This window comes from Pan troglodytes, chromosome 7, assembly GCF_028858775.2.
Source record: "Pan troglodytes isolate AG18354 chromosome 7, NHGRI_mPanTro3-v2.0_pri, whole genome shotgun sequence".
NCBI lineage: Eukaryota > Metazoa > Chordata > Mammalia > Primates > Hominidae > Pan > Pan troglodytes.
The window spans coordinates 150,900,412-150,915,154 of NC_072405.2; the positions used below are offsets into that span (position 1 = coordinate 150,900,412).

Below are 14,743 nucleotides of genomic sequence, written 5' to 3' on the forward strand. Positions count from 1 at the left end.
GGATCCCAGAGCATCTTGCAGGTTCCAGAAGAGGAACAGTCAGAATGTGAAGGGGCACGCTGAAAAGATGCGGGGCTACCTGAAGGGGTCCCACGTCAGGAGGAAGAGGGGCCTTCAGGCAACAGCACTGGCCATGTGAGAGCCTGGGTGGGAGGGGGCTCCAGAAGTGAGCATGGACTATCCAGAAAATGGCCATTAGTCAAATGGACAGATGTGCCTAAGAGCTGTAGGCCGGGTAAGAGGCCTGTAGCAATGCTAACCTGCCCTACGATCAGACGAGATGATGGCAACAGGGGAAGCCAACTATAGGAGCCCTGCACTACTCTGGCCACTTTTCTGTAAGCCTAAAATCATTGTCAAGTAAAATGGTAAGAGAATATTTATGAATGAAATGATATGACTCAAACTATGGAGGGTGTGGAGCAGGAGAGGAGGACAGGATGAGTGATGGCCACGAGTGTTCCTTATATCTTCTCCTCCACTTTTATGTACATTTGAATTTTTCCACAATAAAAAGCCCTTTAAAACTTCTTCTCGGCCGGGCACAGTGGCTCATGCCTGTAATCCCAGCACTTTAGGAGGCTGAGGCAGGCAAATCACTTTGAGCTTAGGAGTTTGAGACCAGCCCAGACTAACATGGCGAGACCCTGTCTCTACAAAAAATACAAAAAAATTAGCCAGGCATGGTGGCATGCATCTGTGGGAGGCTGAGGCAGGAGGATCGTTTGAGCAAGGGAGGCAGAGGCTGCACTGAGCTGAGATTGTGCCACTGCAAGCCAGCCTGGGTGTCAGAGTAAGACCCTGTCCCCAAGAAAAAGAAAAAAAAAATTTTTCTCAAAGTTTGCAAATTCAACATAAATCTGGTCTCCTTTTCTTTTTAAAAAAGAGACAGGGTCCCGCTCCATCATCCAGGCTGGAGTGCTATGGCATGATCATAGCTCACTGCAGCCTGGACCCCTGGGTTCAAGCGATCTCCCTGCCTCCTGAATTGTGCCCATCCATGCCAAAGGAGTAGAAGTTCTCTGGGCAGCAGCTTCTCCCTCACGCCACATTTGCTCCATCTCTCCACCCACAGTTGCCCTCACAGGTGCCATTTCTGATGATCTCCAAGCCACCTGCCAACCGTTTTCCACCCTGCAGCCGGTGGGCCTGCCTGTCTCCCACACTTGCCCCTCCTTGGGCTGGATGATGATGGCCATTCCCTGGCAGCCTCTGGCCGCAGCAGTCCCCGACACCCCATGCTCCAGGCCACTTTTCTGCCCCTCCTACTGGACCAAGCACTTGCTTGCGCTGGAGACACCTGCCATTCTCCGTGGATTTGTGAGTGACTGCTCAAAGACTCACATCTGTGTTCATGACTCAGACTGTGAGCTCGCAGGGCAGAAGCCAAGACTGTGTCCATTCACCATTGTCCCCAGTCGCGGGCATGACCCCAGCACATAGCTGTCACTCAACACTGACTCAAAGAACAAGCTTCTTTGACATATGAGGCATCCAGGATGGAGTCTGGGTACCGGACTCCCTTTTCGGCCTTGTTCAATGATGTTCACCTTTATTACGTTCATTTAGTCATCCAGGTTCCAAATACGCTGTACACTCTGGCATGAAGAAATGAACACATCTAATATCTATTAGGTGATCTGGGCAAAACATCTTCAATCTAACATTTTTTTCCACCCTGGCAACTAATCTGCTAGAAATGGTTTAGTATGGTTCACTTTCTAAAAGGTTCAGAGGATAGTAACAAGTGTTGATGAGGGCGCGGAGAAACTGAACCCTTCGTGAACCGCTGGCGGGAATGGAAACGGTGCAGCCACTGCACAACAGCTAAGCGGGCCCTCAAAAAGTTAAACACAGAGTGACCATCTCACCTAGCCCATGAGAAATGAACACGCACGTCCACATGAAAACTTGTACACAAATGCTCACAGCAGCACTATTTACAATAGTCAAAAGGTGGAAACAAGCCAAATCATAGATGAACTGGGACATATCTACACTCGGATACTTGATGACAAAAAGAACTGAAACACTGATGCTGCCGTGTGAACCGTGAAGACACGCCGAGTGAAAGAAGGAGACACAAGAGTTCACTGGCTGTGTGGCTTCATCTATAGAACATACTCAGAACAGGTCAATCCAGCGAGACGGAACGCAGATGGGTAGTTCCCAGGGGCTGGGTGGGAGCGAATGGGGGTGACTACTTAATGCACACGGGGTCTCCTCTTGGGGGAATAATGCACACGGGGTCTCCTCTTGGGGGAATGAAACGGTTTGGAAGTAGACAGCGATGATGGCTGCACCACATTGTGAATGCGCTACACGCCACTGAATTGTTCATCTTACAATGGTTCGTCCGATGTCACTGCCACACGTCCCCCGGCACTCCAGCCTTGGCCTGTCTCCTGAGGGCACACAGGGAGGCAGTCAGCCTCCAGCAGCCAGTCAGCAGTCAGGCCCCCGGCTGGACACGGGTCACACCTGGACCTAGCAACACCCAGAAGGGCAGGGCTGGTGGGAGCGGAGGGTGCCGTCTTGCTGCGTGCCCCCTGATGTGGCCATGCTTCCCTCCCGTGCACACCTGTTACCTGTTTCCATCAGTGCTACGGATGCAGCCCCATGGCCCCTCCCTCCATAATGGCCACCATCATCACCCCTGCCAGGCCACAGATGCCACCTCCCATCCCAAACACAGCCCTGGGAGGCCACTTGCCACCGAGCCACAAACCACAAGAAAAAGAGGCCCCAGGGCGGGATGGCTGCAGAACTTTTCAAAAGGGTAAGCGAGTTTCAACATGCAGATTTAACTCTTAAACAAAGAAATGACTAAAGGCAGTAAGCCTTTAGTGAGTTAAAGAAGACACATGGCGAACACTGCAGACACACAAGGGAACCAAGATGATCCCGGGGCAAGGAGGTCACAGTGGGTGATGGGACAGGAGGACAGGAGAGCCCACCATAGGGCGAGATGCACGGGGAGCCAGGAAGGTGCAGGGCGAGCGCGATGGACCGTCCCCTCCTGGGTTTCTGGAACCAAGCTTGTCCATAACAGACACTCACACTGGCTTGCATGGGTGGCACCCACTGTCCTCAGGCCAGCTCCGAAGAGCCCCCACCCAGCAGGTCTCGACTGGGTCACCCGGCTCTGCCCCCTCTGGAGCCCTGCCTCACTCTGGGAGGCAGCCCACCTGGGCCAGCCTTGCCCCCTGCCTTCAAGCACACCCCAAACAGCCAAGCAGGGCGAGTCCCCATTTGTAGAAGTGGAGCAAGAATGTCCACACTGCACGCACCTCAGGGCACAGAGCTGGCGTGCGTGGCAGTGACCACCTCACCCTGGACAGGGATGGACAATGGCAGAACAAACCCAAACTTGGAGAGCCTGCATCCAAACACCCCTCCAGCTCCGGCCACCAATCTGCAAGAAAGACACTCGGAACAGAGGGCATGCCGGGCTACACCCAGGAGATGCAGCTGCGGGAGACGGCAGCACTGAGCAGCCAGTGTCCCCAACTAACAGCAGGGCTGGGGGCTCAGGAGGAGGCTCTGATCCTCGCATTCCGAGGCCACCAACTGTGAACATCCACACCAGTGAGCAACGGGCAACTCTGGCACCGTGTGCTCCCCGGCTGGGAGGAAGGGTTGGACTTCGGATGCCGGACACTATGCGGGGCATATAAGGAGCACAGAGGAAGACAGACACACACCCATGTCATGTGGTGACATCTTCTGAAACATCTGTCAACAAGACGATGCCACTGGGATCTGCAATGAGAAACGGGAAACGGGACGAGGCTCAAAGAGAAGCAGCATCAACCACAGACAGACCATGCTGGAGGCGGGGGATAGTGCAGGGCACACACCCCCAACCCGCTCCTTCCAACGGCCCCCTTGCTCCGGAGCATGCCCTCCACTGGGACCATCCCAGCAGCCTCCTCCAGGAAGGCCTCCCTGCTTCCACCCCACCCTCTTGGTCTGTTTCTAACACAGTGGCCACAGGGATCCTTTTAAAGACTAAGTCAGCTGGCGTCCCTCCTCTGCTCAGTCCCTGCTGCACGTCCCTGGTATTGATCTCCCTGCCCTCAGCCTGCACCTGGGCCCTGGCTGCATCCCTCCTTTGCTGGAGTGCAGTGGCACAATCTCAGCTCACTCCAACCTCCACCTCCCGAGTAGCTGGGATTACAGGCGCCTGCCACCATGCCCGGCTAATTTTTGTATTTTTAGTAGAGACGGGTTTTCACCACGTTAGCCAGGCTGGCCTCAAACTCCTGACCTCAGGTGATCCGCCCGCCTTGGCCTCCCGAAGTGCTGGGATTCCAGGCGTGAGCCACTGACCCCTGTCCAGTCCTACTCTTTCTTGGTGGGCCTGTGCCGACCACCAGGCAACCCGCCCCTCCCCAGCCCCAGCCCCGGACCCTGCTCAACCATGGTCTTTCTTTCATCCCTCGTATCCAGGGGGTGCTTTACACCTGGCTCACTGGTGAGTCCTGTTTTGATGCTGCCCCCAAGCCCTCTCCTCAATCACACACCATGAACGGGCCTCACCCCCGGCCTGGCTCCTTCCAATGGCACATCCTTCGCAAAGCTTCCCAGAGGGAGTCCAACCAGAGTTCCCGCCGACTCTACCACGCGCATCCCCGACCAGATCCTGTGTTCACCTGCCAGTCCTGGAATGGCCAGGCTATGTCCACAGGGTCACCCTCAAATGTTTCAGAACATTCCAGGAGAATGCTCTGCACTCCTCAGGGGAGCTGCACAGAACAGGGACCACCCCCCAAAAAGCTTCCAGGGCCAACAGCGAAGTTAAGGTGTGATGAGTGAGCATCTCAGCACTGAGAATCCATCCACACCTAATGTGACCGTTCTTACAGTGAGGCACGCGCTTTAGCATCTGGCAAACTGCATACTTCACGAAGCAGCAACACGCACAGGGACCAAGGTGCGCCCAGCAAGGCCCCCCTGCCCCAGTCACCAATAGGGCCACTCGAGCCACCACGGCAAAGCCATGGGCAGCACGTGGCCTTCTAGTTCCACCGGCTTCAGCTGGGTTCATGGCCTGGGGGGCACAGCTGGCGCCCTTTCGGCGTCGCTCCTGTCTACGAGCGGGCAAGGAAGGTCCCCAAGAGCTGTCGGGGTCCGGCGCACCTGGGTCTGTATGGAGGTGAGCTCTGAGCGACACAGGCCATCTTCTGTGTCCCTGGCCCGAGCCTCTCAAGGCCGCTGTGGACACCAGACAGATGAGTGTTATTTATCAGAGATAAGCCTTTTTAAATGTTGTCTTATCCCTCCCTGCTTGCAAAGTAAAGACCCAGAGGTCAACAAAGAGGATCAAAGGGAGGAGGAACGCCCGCCCTACTGCCAGGCAGAGTAACGCCCCCATCACAGCGGGAGTAACAGCCACCATCAGAGGGACCTTCCGAGGGCCCCGCATGTGGGACACAACTGCAGGTCGCCCGCATCATCTCCTCTGATCAAAGCACCACCACCATGAGGACGAGGTTTTCACTCTGTACGAAGAGGAGACTGAGGTTCAGAGAGGTGAGGTGAGACGCCCATCACGTGGCCAGTATTCCAGTGAGGTGGGCCTGACCTGAGCCTGCGCTCAGGGTGGTGTTATGCTGAGGCAGGCATCCTGCAACGTCACATGAGCCCCCAGCCACTCCCAAGAGCTCAGACACCTCCACACACAGATTTGTTCCAAGTCACCCCTCTCATCACTCTTGGCATCTTCCTTTGCTTTCTCTGCATTTTTTACCCGTGTTACTCTATTAATTCCTTTGTCCCTGCAAAAAAACATAAAACAAATGATGCCCCGGCTTGCCAGCTTGAGGGGCAGGGAGGTCGCCATCCCTCAGGGCCTCCCTGGGCTTCTCATTCCCACTCCTCAGCCTGCACCCGAGCATGGGGCTGTGCTCAGACCAGAATGGTGTCCAGGTCTCTGAGCACACCAGGCACCACACATACAGGACACTGATCATCCCATCAATCATAACTGGGACTCAGACACCCACCCCAAAGCAGGGGCTAAAGAACTCCCCATTTATATCCAGTGCCCGCCACCTTCCTGCCCTGCATAAGCTCACTTAGAGCAAGACACCGGAGAAGCTTGGGAACGTGGGTCCCACGGGAGGATCCTTTCACTATCAAAGCCAAAAAGAAACAGGGCAAAGCACCCTCGAGTCCTCCGACCGTCGGAACAAGAGTGCTGATGCAAACTCCTCCAACAAGTCAACATGATGTTGGAAAGACAAACTCACAACAGTTGTATTATTTTACTCAATAAGGCAAACCTGACAAACATCTCAAATGGTTATGACCTATGAACTTCAGTTTTTGATCTTTTTATGTGCAGCTGCAAGATGAAAGTTTCTAGTGGCTGCCTTCTGGCAGCAGAGTACACTAACTCTCTAAGGACAAAACAGAGCTGAAACACTCAGAAATGACGTGGAAAACGACAACATTGCCCTGAGTTACTGCCCCAGTAGGATCTTCCCAAGATGGAGTCAATTACAGTAAGAGATTCGGGTTAGGGGCCACCTGGGCTCCTGAGTCTGGCTGTTTCCAAGCCTTGCTGCAGTTGTGTTTGTTTTGGGATATAGGTCCTTAAAAACAGGTATTGGCCGATTTGCATTGCATTTACTGAAGCCCCGGTAATCACCTTCAGAAGTCCCCTTCCGTCTGGTAGTGGATTAGCTGTGTTCACAGCAACATGGAACCACAGGCGGCACCCCACACAAGCATGGCAGTCACTTGTCAGAGCTCCATGCTTCATCAGTAAAGGAGACCACCACAAAGTCCGCTGTGGGACACCCAACACGCAATCTCCCACAGATGCATCCCCCAGGGCTGCTGCCCCCACTGTCTCGGGGCTGTCCTCCAGGTTTCTGGCATGGGCTCCTCCCTCCCTCAATTCCACTCCCAGGAGGATGCTCCCTGGAACTGCTCGAGGGCTTCTACCTCCTCTCCCCACCCTTATCCCAAAACCAGGGGGTCCCAAACCCGGCCTAATGGGCAATCACCTGGGACATCTGTGAAATCAGCTTCCTAGGTCTTCAGGGCAGAGACCGGAAGAAGCTTTCAGGTAATTCTGTGATTCCTGCTCCCCCGGCCGCAGCGCCCACTGACTGAGCGCCAGCTGTGGCCCCACCCCAGAGCTCGGCCCAGCCTGCCCTGACCCACTGCCTTCCTGGGGCTGCCAGATGCGCTGCCTCCTGAGCCACTTTTGCTTCCCCAGGGAACGAACACCCAGGTGTGTGAGGCCCCAGGAATGAGGAGGACGGCAGCCCCACCAGGGAGCCAGGCATGTGGAGCTGCAGGCACGTGTGTGTGCGCGTGTGTGTGTGTTACATACCTGTGTGCGTGTGTGTACCTGCAGATATTTTTTATTCCCTGTGCATCTGCATAATATTCTGCAGTGTTAAGCAGCACAGATGCTTCTGAGAAATGCTCAACTCCGTGCTGGGTGTGGTGGCTCACACCTGTAATCCCAGCACCTTGGGAGGCCAAGGCAGGAGGATTACTTGAGGCCAGGAGTGAGACCAGCCTGGGCAACATAGGGAGACCTCCATCTCTACAAAAAATAGTCCCAGCTTCTTGGGAGGTGGAGGTGGGAGGTTTGAACCCGTGAAGTCAGGACTGCAGTGAGCCATGACTGTGCCACTGCACTCTAGCCTGGGCAACAGAGTGAGACCCCACCTCAAAATAATAATAGCAACAACAACAATAATAATAATAGGCCGGGCGCGGTGGCTCACACCTGTAATCCTAGCACTTTGGGGGGCTGAGCCACGTGGATCACCTGAGCTCAGGAGTTCGAGACCAGTCTGGGCAACATGGCAAAATCCCATGTCTACTAAAAATACAAAAAAAAATTTGGGTATATGGTGGCACATGCCAGTAGTCCCAGCTACTCAGGAGGCTGAGGCACAAGAATCACTTGAACCTGGGAGGCGGAGGTTGCAGTGGGTCGAGATTGCGCCACTGCCCTCCAGACTGGGCAACAGAGAGAGACTCTGTCTCAAAATAAATAAATAAATAAATAAATAAATAAATTTTTAAAAATTCTAAAAACTAATAATAAACGCGTGACTCTGGGGGCCACGGACTTTTTTGACAGATCAAACAGGAAGAGAAACACTGCACGAAACAGTAGGCGCCGGGCTCTGCCAGCCAATGTGACCTCGGCTCCGGCTGTCACTGCAGGCCTCCAGCAGCTTCTCTTCTGTCCTGGGTCACTGTATGAAGACTAAGGATTCGTGGGGAATGTGCTGCTTCCCTTCAGCGCAGGCGCCCGTGCCCGGGGCCAGGTGGGAAGGCAGAAAAGTCACTGTATGGGGGAAGTAAGGTTGGAGAGGATGCTAGTCATCCAGGCCAAAGTCCCCACTTCACAGGCGAGAAAACTGAGACCACACGAGGAGATGCGGACGGGGCTGCAGTTCTGACCAGACTCCTGTCTGTCCATCTCGATGACCGTGAGAAGATGAAAAAGGAGGGGGCCGGGCGCAGTGGCTCACACTTGTAACCCCAGCACTTTGGGAGGCTGCGGCAGGTGGGTCACTTGAATCCAGGAGCTCCAGACCAGCCCGGGCAACACAGGGAAACCCCGTCTCTCCACAAACTTAGCTAGGCACGGTGGTCCACAGCTGCAGTCTACCTGGGAGGCTGCCCAAAAGGGCTGAGGTGGATCTCCTGAGCCCGGGGAGGTTGAGGCTGCAGTGAGCCATGACTGTGCCACTGCACTCCAGCCTGGGCCATGAGAGTGAGACCCTGTCAAAAACAGAAAAGAGGAGAGGGGAGGGGAGGGGAGGGGGGGGAAGAGGAGGGGAGGGGAGAGGGGGGAAGAGGAGGGGAGGGGAGCGGAGGGGAGGGGAGCAGAGGGGAGCGGAGGGGAGCGGAGGGGAGGGGAGGGGAGGGGAGGGGAGGGGAGCGGAGGGGAGAGGAGAGGAGAGGAGAGAGGTGGGGCTTCCAGTTCCTGATCCAACCCACACAGCCCGGTTCCTGGCAGACCCAGGGAGGCCTGGCCCACCTCCCACACCCTGCTTCTCCCAGCTCACAACGGGGACACGCGTCAGCACCCTTTGGAAAGAACTAGTGGCAACCTCAATGACACCACACTCACGCCCATCAGATTTTCTGAGGATTTCAGGAAGTGCAGCACCATCAGGGGTGAACCAAGTTTAAAATGTTCCAGCCTGTTCATCTTTAAGCTACACACAAGCCCCAGATTTTAAAAACGCATTGAATCTGAGAGGCCGCCCGTCCACCCTGCTTTGCACGGACAGTTCTCGTGTCTGCCTTTCGTACCAGGGAAAGCTTACAGGTGCCCACTGCCCTGGAGGAAGCTCCCAGCACAAATGCTAAGTGTCTCCTCACCCTGGGTGCAGCTCTATGGAGACAGAAACTGGGAGGGCCTGGCGATTTGGTCACAACGTGTAAAGGACCAAGAACAAAGAGTGGTTTCAAGTTCCTAAACTTTTGGAGGAAAAAATTAGAATAGTGGCTACAGCGAACAAGTGCAGGTCCCTGACCGCAGCAGCAGGCTTGGGCTCTCAATGTGTGGCATGGGCCAGCAGATCCCCAGTGAGGAGGAGAAAGCAACCACAGGCAGCACAGAGCTGGCCACAAACGATAAGGGCAGAGGTATGTGAAGGAGGGAGCCATTCCCAACCCAACACTGGGGAGAAAAGAATCCCTCTCATTTGAAATAACTGTAAGAGAGAAACTGCACAAGAGCCTCAGTTATCTTCCGTATTTGCCATAGGCCATACAGTGTCGCTTCTGCTGAAAGAGGACCACAAAAAGGATTCTGCTGCAACTGAAAACTCAAGATGCAAAGGGACCTGCCCCAACACTCTGCGTAACAGCCTGGGCAACATGTCAGGACTCCATCTCTAAAAAAGTAAAACACCTTCGCTGGGCATGGGGGCACGTGTCTGTAGTCTCAGCTACTAGGGAGGCTGAGGTGGGAGGGCGGCTTGTGCCCAGGAGTTTGAGGCCGCAGTGAGCCATGACTGTGTAACTGCACTCCAGCTTGGGCAACAGAGAACAAACCCAACACTCAGAAACAAACAAAACAAAACACCACTTAAATGTGTCAGAATTAAAACCATGAGCAACTGGGTCTCCAAACAGCCCCCCTCAACAAAACGGAGACCAAAAAACAAAGATTTTGAGCAATGGGGCTCTTTCTAAAACCATTAAAGAAAAAACGGAGGGGGAGGGGAGGCACGAATGCTCTGAAGAAAAGAGATTTTAAAAGACGTAGGCCGGGCGTGGTGGCTCACGCCTATAATCCCAGCACTTTGGGAGGCCGAGGCAGGTAGATCACCTGAGGTTGGGAGTTTGAGACCAGCTTGGCCAACATGGTGAAACCCCATCTCTACCAAAAATACAAAAATTAGCCGGACATGGTGGCTTAGTCCCAGCTCCTCAGGAGGCTGAGGCAGGAGAATCGCTTGAACCCGGGAGGAGGAGGAGCTTGCAGTGAGCCAAGATGGTACCACTGCACTTCAGCCTGGGTGACAGAGCAAGACTCCGTCTCAAAAAAAAAAAAAAAGAAAAAAAAAAAAGACGTAAATATAACAAGTCAAATGCAGGGAGAAGAGAGAGGGTGGGCTAGCTTTAGAGGCGGAAGGCAGAGACCCAAATGTGTGTGTGAACTTTGGTTAAAATTCAGGATCCAAAGCACCCAACTGGAAACACACTTCTGAGAATATGAGGGAAATTGATCACAGATTGTTAACTGTCATAACGGCACTGGGGTATGTTCAAAACGTCTCCATTGCTTTAGACACGCGTATTTAAATATCGAGGTAAAATGACAGGTCTGCAATTCACTTTGGAAAATGTCCACAAAGAAAAGGGGCATATTTGAAGCAAATGTGGAGAACCCTGATGACTGCTAAAGCTTCCTAATGGATAAATGGAGGGGTATTAAATGAGTCACTCTACTTTTGTGTCTTTTCAATTATTTCACAATATTAACTATTTTTAAAACTCAAATGTTATGTTTTGAAGATTCACAGTAACGATTCATGAAACTAAACCACATTTTATGAGACTGGACCATTACAGGAGAGCATTCACTGTACAACTCACAGAGAATAAGTCCAACTGGCATTGTGGAAACTTTTGACATGGAAACTAGAAGTTAAAAAATAATTCTGCTTCTTCAAATTGCACAGGGTTTAGGAGTTTGGAAGCGTTTACATCTTTTTTTCCTATGCACTTACTTAAATTATTCCCCAAGGTTTATCAAAGACCCAAGGGGGACTCTGCACAAATACCCAGCCATGCCGCGATGGCCTCGGCCATGTCAACTGCCCCACGGGTAGAGGGTGATATCCTGCCATGGCAGATGGGCACCAGTATTGGGAGAAGTGGCCACACCTTCATGGGGACCACTGAGGGAAGGGGGAGAGGGGGCAGGAGGAGTTAAACGGCTCTATAAACCACAGTGAAGGTCAGCTCTTCTCAAAGTCACAATCCTATTTAGACAACTGTCAAGTCTTAGATGTCACAGAGGTTACTTTGTGGCAAATCTGCGAGGGGTGTAACACACGGGAGCTTGAAAGTGTAGCAAAACCATAAGAGACAATATCCTGGGGGCAGGCAATCACTAGACACAGATCAAGACCTTTAAATGGTTAAAAAACCAAAAAACTAATTTGTTCATCAGTGAAGGTTCAAGGTCATTGGAGAATCCACCCATCTTAAACAACTAACTCAGTTCAAAAAACGCAAAAATAGTAACATTTCTAACTTCAGATTCTAAATAGCATTCACATATGTAACAGCATTTGTTTGTGATTGGTATAATGTAGAGCTATTGTGAACTGTTTTTTAAATTAGTAAGTTGCCGAATAAGGGTGTTACAATTGGAAGTAGCAAAACTATTTGTAATTTTTCTCTCTCTTTTTTTTTTTCTTGAGATGGAGTCTCCAAGTCTCACTCTGTCCCCAGGCTGGAGTGCAGTGGCGCAATCTTGGCTCACTGCAACCTCTGCCTCAAGGGTTGAAGCGATTCTCCTGCCTCAGCCTCCCGAGTAGCTGGGACTACAGGCGTGCACCACCACGCCCAGCTAATTTTTGTATTTTTAGTAGAGACGGGGTTTCATGATGTTGGCCAGGATGGTCTCGATCTCTTGACCTCGTGATCCGCCCGCCTTGGCCTCCCAATGTAATTTTTCTATAATTCAAATTGAATGTCTTGTAATTCTAAATTAGAAAGTATAAGATTAAAAAGAGTCTCAATGAAGACTATTCCAAAAATTCCTTTTACACAAAATTAAAAGCCTTAATGTGTAGCATAAAATGGAACTGCACCACAGACTTATAATTACAGCACGTTTGTACAACCTGAAACTTGGGTTCGTTCCCGTCCTGCCATTAGCTATGAATTATCCTGCAGACACATTTATTCTTTCAACCACTGTCCTGTTCCAGAGGGTCCGCTCCCTACCAGGCCCACACCAAGGTAACAATCTCCAAAAAGCAGCGAGTGACAGAAACGAGCCTGTGGATCATGAGGGCCAAGGTACGCTGAAAAACGAAATCGACAAGACAAAATCCGGGGGCAGCGCACACAGCACAGCGGTGAGCTGGGGTTGCTTCCTGAAGCCCCGCTGTCAATGACAAGTATGCGGGCAGGTGCTGGTCCAGTCCAGCCCTAACAGAGACTTCTTACTGTGGGTCTGGGTTATAGGGCTTGAAAGGGACTGCCCTGAGGAAGGCACCCAGAGAACCAGCTCGGAAGTCGGACCGATTGTCCTGATACTCACTCACTGCTGTGTGACCTCGGTGAAGTTCTCAACCTCTGTGAGCCTCGGCTGTCTGTCTTCACAAACACCACCAACCTCAGCAAGTGCAGTGAATTAAGTAACACGCAAAACACAACACAGAAAGCTTGACCTTCCTTAAAGCCTCTTCACTTTTTCTGGGCCTCCAACTTTTAAAACTGATAACCTGAAAACATGTAGTGCTGTCAGTCCCATAAGCTGGGTTCCTCTACAAAAAGGAGCTGGAAGGTCCCAACTCACAAGGGGATGCCCGGTCCTTTCCCAAGAGGGGGCCTGGCCACCCAGGGCCTCTAGAGGCCAGCATCTGCTCCAGGACTGTGGCCCCTCCCAGGTGGAGGGGGAAAATCATTCTTCAAACTGCTGATGGCCCTCAGGGGTTGAAAAGTTGGTCAGACTCCGCCTTGTTGAAGCTTTTTAAATGACATCAGAAAAAAGACGCGACATTCGCAAGGCACAGAGCCAACAGCTCCAGCAGTGGGGGCCACCATCAACGGACCCAGGTGGGCCAGGGGGCCTTCCGGACCCCACAATTTGGGGCCGGTCTGCAGCAACGAGGGCAGCATCGGGAATGCGAGCCTCCTCGCCCGGCCGGGTAAACAGAAGCCCCGAGCCCGGCGGGGCCTGCGCCGCCTGCGGCCCGGCTGGGGCCCAGCGGACAAAGGGGAGCAGGCGGTGCCCCGTCCCAGCGGCCAGGCCGGCCGAGAGAGCCAGGAGCCACGTGCCTGGTGGGAGCACGCCAAAAGCAGGAGAACACCTGACCGTTTTCTTTGGCCCACCAAGGAAACCGCCTTCTACTCCGCATTTAAAAAGAAAAACAATGCGCTACTGCTTTAAGTTTTTTAGAACTTTTCCAGAGAAAGGCCGACTAGCAACAAGGGGTGCTACAGGAATCCACCTCGCCTCACCTCTCCTAGGAAATTGTAAAAGGAATTAGCACTTGAATGGGGAGGCCGGCGTGTCTGGAATGAGAACGAGCCGCGCACGCAGTTTGAGGGTTCCGGGGAGCCGCGTCCTCCCCTTTCCAGGCGACAGTCCTAACTACAGGAATTGGCCAAAATTCAGCATTTCCAGACTTTCCTTGGGAAAAGGGGCCGAAGAAGTGCTGGCAACAAGAAGGACCACAACGGAGCGCGCCACAGACTCACCGCGGCTGGGGTCGGGACCGGCGCAGCCCCCTCCCCTCCCGCCCGTGCGCGCCCCGAGCCCGGCGCCCCGACCCGGCCTCCACCCGCTCAGGCGCTTAGGGTCAGGCCGGGCCGGGCTGCGGCGCCCCCATCCCCGCCCGGGCAGCGAGGCCGGGCCAAGCGGGGCGCTCCGGGCCTCGGGCCTACACGCGGCGGCCGCCTCGGCCCCGGCCCCAGCCCGCGGGCCCCGGGCGGGGGATGCGAGGGCGCTGGGACGCGGGCCCGAGGCGCGGGAGGGGCCCAGGCCGCGCGGGGCGCCCCGACGACTCGCGGGGGCCGAGGAGGCCGGGGCTGCGCGTCCAACGCGGGGCCGAGAAAACGGCCGGCTCGGCCCCGCCGCCGCCGCTCCTCGAGCCCCCAAGCGCGGCCCCGGCTCTCCCGCCCCCGGCCCCCGCCGCCCCGACCCCGCGGCCCCCCGATCCCCGGCCCCTGCCGCCCGCGCCGGGCCCGCCAACCACGGGCAGGAGCGCGCGAACGGCCGGGCGGGCGCCCCGAGCGCGAGGACTCACCGGGGCCGGCTCCCGAGTACATGGTGGCGCCGCCGAGGGGCTCCGGGGCCGAGGGGCGGCCGCGCGCGCGCCACGGGCCCCGACGCCGTGAGCCGCGAGGGAGCCGCCGGCCGCACGATCCGCCCCGGCGCGGCCGCCTCGCCAAACAGGTTTACCCGACGCGGCCGGGGCGGCGGGCGGAGGCGGCGGCGGGAGCGGGAGCGGGAGCGGGAGGGGCGGGGGAGGAAGGAGGAGGGAGGGGGAGGGGAGGCGAGGCC

The 14,743-nt window shown here is 54.6% G+C and overlaps 1 protein-coding gene across 2 annotated transcripts in view; it reads right to left on the minus strand.

Annotated features, from left to right (window-relative positions):
* Positions 1 to 14,743, minus strand: part of AGO2 (argonaute RISC catalytic component 2) — a 115,601-nt gene extending 100,858 nt beyond the window's left edge. The window contains exon 1 of one of the 2 annotated variants that reach the window (XM_024345294.3): positions 14,487 to 14,743. In XM_024345294.3, the coding sequence (XP_024201062.1) occupies positions 14,487 to 14,508 (22 nt within the window). In that variant the 5' untranslated portion in view covers positions 14,509 to 14,743. The remainder of the gene's footprint in view (positions 1 to 14,486) is intronic. The other variant, XM_024345295.3, reaches the window with a different exon arrangement.